Consider the following 5258-nt stretch of genomic DNA (forward strand, 5'->3'; position numbering starts at 1 on the left):
GCTCCGCAGCGCCGTGGCTGCCGGGCGCGCCTCGCTCCCCGGCTGCTCGCCGGCTCGTAGAGCGCCTTTAAGCGGGACGGGTGGTTGCCTGTATTTTATTATTCCAAGTAGCTAAACTTTTCAAGGACTTCACCCAAATGCCCTCTTTTTCATCTTAACTCTGATGCTGGCATGTTTAATGCAGTGTAGCTTTGGGTTTGGAAGAAAATGCATTTTAAAATCTTGAAATAAACTTGATATTGTGAGCCAGCTAATGCCAAGAAGGCCACCAATATCTTTACATAAAAGAAAAAAAAAAAGAAAGAAAAAATCCATCTCCCGTATCTGCATTTAAAAATGCGCTCAGTGGTAACTACGTTTGCGTATTGTTTATACACAAAGAGTTTGTGTAAACGACATTTCAAGAGATACTTTGATATGGTTGTCACATGACTCTCTATTACGTGAGGTTTATTTAGCGATTTTACCATTAGATGCTTGTTTTAGACCTGTTTGGCTCAATAGGGCTTTCTAATTGCTGAAGTTTGCTAAAGGTCTGCAGATTTTGTTTTATTTTATTTTAAAACGTAGGATTCATTTATTTACCTAATGAAGGGTAAGAGATTTCATTAGTCTTTTATGTTCTTTGGATAATTGTTTTTTTTTAACCTCTTATCTGTGTTCTTCTAATGTAAAGAAAAAGAAGAAACAGGTTTTCAGTACTGTTCCATTTATTCAATATTCAATACCAGTATTTAAATTAATAGAAAAATGTTTTATGGCATAATTATAAAAAAAACCAATTAGTTGATTTTATAGAAAGTGGTAAGATAGTAATATGTGGAGTTTTGGGTGCCTTTGTGAAGACTAAGGCACTATAGCTGCTTGATTTCAAAGAAAAGGTTAGAACTGGAGCTAAAGTCTTTTTCTTTAGAGAGTTACTGAAACATACTTCAAAGGAATGTTTTTGAGTGTTTTGGAATATATATGTTGCTTTTCTGATCATAGCTGTGCTGAGCTAAAAGAAATCCACAGGCTTTTGTAACTACATTGGTGGTTCAGATTGAATCTGGCCTGTTAAGGTACAGAAAATTTCTCACAGTTATGGTAAAGGCTGTTGTGTCTGAAAGCAAACTTTTAAAGGCTTACACTTCAATTCATTACCCTCTGGCTCTTTTGTAAGGCTGGTGTAGACCGAAGTGTAAAAACGTGGAGGAATTGGGAAAAGCAGGAGTATTTTTGTTTTCCCCTTGAGCTGATGTTTTTTAAATAGTCTGAATCTTTCTAGTTTTAGGCGGTTCGTAATAAAGTTTATTCATTACTTCTTACTGATACTGAAAGCAAGAAGAGAATTATTCTTGTCTGAATATTTATCTAAGTTCTATAATACTCAATACTAAATTGGTTAAGGCAGATTTTTTTTTAATAAGATAATGGTGCTATTTAAAATTGATTTCATTTTTTTTCCTCCTGGAAATGCTCTCAGGATAAATCAACATAGCTAATTTCCAGATTTTTTCCCTTTGCTCTTTTTAAAGCTTAATGTTTAAGAACTTGCGTGACCAAGTGATCTTTTTCTGAATGCAAACCATACTGTTTCTGGGTATTTTTAGATGTTTGTGTATTTGCAGCTAATGCTACTGTGTTATGTTTTTTTCACTTAAATTGTGAAATGCATCTATAAGCATTTGTGGAAATGCTTTTATTATATTAATAAATTAGCATAAAAGTTCTCTTCAGTTAAATATTAATAAAGCTCTTTAGTGCTGTTGGTAGTACTTGATGAAAGGGAAACTACTGAAAGATGTGGTGGAGTGAAATGATATCTGAGGCTTTAGTTGATAGTTCTTGAGTTGCTACTTATTTTTTAAGCTTAAAAGAAGTGCTAATATTTATAAGATGTGAATTTCATTCAGAAAAAAGAATGTAATGCTTTGCTGGAGACCATTTAGTTAGGACCTTTTTTAAAAAAATTCTCTAGAGTGTATCTAAAGATTTGAAACCAAAGACAGCCTGATACTAGCAGTGTTTTTTTTTTTTTGTTTTGTTTTGTTTTTTGTTTTTTTTTTTCTGATCTCCTCTTGGGCCTTAGATATATGAATGTTGAGATTTTGTCCTACCTATTACGTGCCTTTATGGTGTAATAATGTGTGTTTCCAAACAGAATCCCTGAGCACGGAGAAATAAGGTCTCAAGTAGCTGGTGCCAGGAGAAAACTGAGGACATTTAGTAATAAATTCTATAATCACAATCTTTGCTACAGTTATTTTTACTGTGACTTTCTCGAGAAATAGAGAAATATCATAGTGGTGTAGATGTTTTGAGCTTTCTCTCTAGATTTATGAGCAAAAGAAGTATACTACAATAAGCTTTTGTAATGCAGACAGAAAATCAATTGTTTTCATGAGAAATTTTGGCTTATGACTTTCTGACTTTCTCTTCTCTCTCTCTCTCTTTTTTTTTGGGGGGCGGGGGAAGGGGTCCTAGACTGAATATCCTAGACTTAAATCAAAGGGCTGTTACGGCAGCCATAATAAACTTGTGAAGGTCATAAAAAGGATAAACAGGGTCTTAAAGGTTGCGTTTAATAGAGGATTTAAAAGTTTAGGTACTATTTACAATGGTGTTAGTGTCAGTCCAATGTGTTAGAGTCCAATTTTGTTCTGCTCTTGACTAACCCAGTGCTTTCTGAAATTTCAGCAGTTATCTAAATAGTCTGTTTTAAAATTTGTATTTATTAGAGCATGAATGCTCAGATGTTCGAAAGTGACAGGTTTTATAGATGGTCCCTGGGAGGAAAAAAAAAAAAAAAAAGCAAATATCTCTTTAAAAAACATATGAAGCCTGGGAGAGAGTTTAGAGTAAGCAAGAGCACTATGGTGTTGACAGCTTTATATCCCTGTTGGGTAACATTCACTTACTAGAATTGGCGTCTCCTCGCAGTTAGTAATTCACTCCATAAGGATTTTTTTTTAAAAAAAGATAATTAATGGCTAGGAAACTCATATTTACAAAATTGTTGATTGAAACGCATGAACGTGTTTGTGTGTGAGTGGATGTTCATCTATTTGTATGCGTTTGCTTTAAAGAACATGGAAAATAAGCATCCAAGTTGCCTGAATGCAACTTAAAATGCCAGTAGACTGAATGAGCTGAAGTTTGGTTTGCTGAACTAGAAATCTTGAACTGAAATCTAGCRAAATAACATATTCAAAATTTGGTCAGGAAATGATTGCATAAAACTTGTGGGTTAAATGAGTTTGATACAGTCTGATAGCAGCAAATTCTCATCAATTTAACTGTTAAAATACGTGATTTACTTCACAAAATACTAATGGGGGAAAAAACTTTCAGTCAGCACAAGCTGGACAGTATGATCAGCGCGTTACCATGTCGCTGCGGTTAACGGGTTTGTATGAAGTCAGATGTAGCAGAAATCTTGATGCAGCGACTTCAGGCTGCTGCTGCTCATTGCCATAAGCCCTTCCCAGCTTTCGCGTGTCGCCGTCTCCTTAGGTGCAGCTCAGAAATCTGTTTTAATACCTTGCAGGGGCGACCAAAATGCCGATGGAGGGTTGTGGTTGTCCAAGTCAGTTACAGCTACTTCTGCAAAAGTACCATAGGTTTTTCTTACCTTTTGCATCTTTTTCAAGGATTTGATGTACCTTACTGGAGCAGAGGGAAATCCACTTTTATACAGCCTGATGCGAACAGCTTGAGCGAATTTGCTCCTGTGTTGTAAACTGTTAGGTAAGGTTAAGCCCTGAGTAGCAGTGAGGAACCGTGCTTTAGTTGCCCTTACGAAGGGAGTAAAGGGGAAGGTTAAGCTGTAGACAGTCTTCCTATCCAGAGGAAGAATATTTTCCTGCTGCCTGGAAGAAGTATGTAGGCAGTTAAAGAGCCGAGCCTGTGAAGATACAGAAGTTACAAAAGCCGCAAATCCGTGTTAGTTTAGGAATCGGCAGTACGTGAATATATTTTGTTCTAGCTGTTGCGGACTAGTTGGAAAATGCTGCCTTTTGTTTTGATAAAATTCAGCAGGAATTACAAAGAAATGTAAATTCTTGGATTTTATGTGTTTCTGGTACATAATGAGGAAGAAACCTTTAATCTAAGTTGGAAAGTAAGAAGAGCAAAGCACTGATTTCTTTTCCAAGACTGATGGTTAAAAATAAGTTTCTGAGGTTTTTTTTTTGCAGATTTTTTTTTTCCTTTTCGAATCAGATTATGTCATGTCAATAGAATAAACAGAGCAGTCACTCCTGGAGGGTCACGTAGTGTATCATCCATATTTTTGCTGAGGTAGAAAAATAGCCTTTCTTTATGTGTTTTCAGTGCTTGGTCTGTTATTAAAATAAAGACACAGTTGGTTACAATATATATGCAATTGAACATACACATTAAACAGAATATAGGGTATCCACCCATTCAGTGACCTAYGCATAATTTGATGTTTAGAGTAATTTTGGAACTCTTAAGTTGCATCTGCAAAAAGCCACGGACAATTTTGAATTCAAGATTTAAGATTAGCTGTAATAAGATTTTATTTTATTTTTCCCTGCAACAGTTCCTCAGTATCATTCTCTCCTCGCTTCCTCCTCCGCCCCACACATGCGGCCACAGTAGTTACTGGACGCGATTATACTCATCCTGAACCAAAGGGAAGAGAAAGAAACCAACATCTTTGAAAAAATACCGTTAATTCTTTTTTTCCCCTTTTTATAAATTGGGTCCTGCCTCTTTTTAGTTTCGCTGGGACAGAACAGAGCAGATTTACTGTCGGTTATTTATAGGGCGTTTATTTGAGAACTCCTGTTAGGGTGATTCTGTCAGCGGCTCCTCAGAATTGTTTTTATGCCTAAAGAAAATGGCAAAATCATCTAAAAAAACTTTAAAGATGCCAGTGAGGAAACTTGCTTTCAAGAAATGAAATAGCCACATCTTTCTCGGCCAGAATTTAGATTCATTCATACATCATTTAAGGAAGAAAAGCAGTATTTATTTTTCATTGTTACGAATAAATACTTAAAGGTGAGATTTAAAGATTTCTTTCTTAAATACTTAGTTTTAGGGTGCTTGGATGTTCCATTTAAGTTATTTTACTGTGCTGAATGTTTTATCTAGATTTAAAAGTAGAAGAAAACTAGCATAATATATTTGTAATAACATCATCGGGTAAACAGGCAACTATGTCATACTTAAAGTTTCTAGTTTGTAGCACAGATTTTTAGATGATATAATTCCCTTAAAATACCTTGAAAATATGTGTTTTTTTTTTT

The 5258-nt window shown here is 35.2% G+C and overlaps 1 protein-coding gene across 1 annotated transcript in view; it reads left to right on the top strand.

The window, feature by feature from the left end:
- Positions 1 to 3369: 3369 nt before the first annotated feature.
- SATB2 (SATB homeobox 2) overlaps positions 3370 to 5258 on the top strand; it is a 125317-nt gene continuing 123428 nt past the window's right edge. Inside the window, exon 1 of the mRNA XM_085299557.1 lies at positions 3370 to 3388. Coding sequence (XP_085155683.1) covers positions 3370 to 3388 — 19 coding nt within the window. The remainder of the gene's footprint in view (positions 3389 to 5258) is intronic.

Source organism: Rhea americana, unplaced genomic scaffold, assembly GCF_003343005.1.
Source record: "Rhea americana isolate MKP2758 unplaced genomic scaffold, rheAme1 scaffold_15, whole genome shotgun sequence".
Taxonomy (NCBI): domain Eukaryota; kingdom Metazoa; phylum Chordata; class Aves; order Rheiformes; family Rheidae; genus Rhea; species Rhea americana.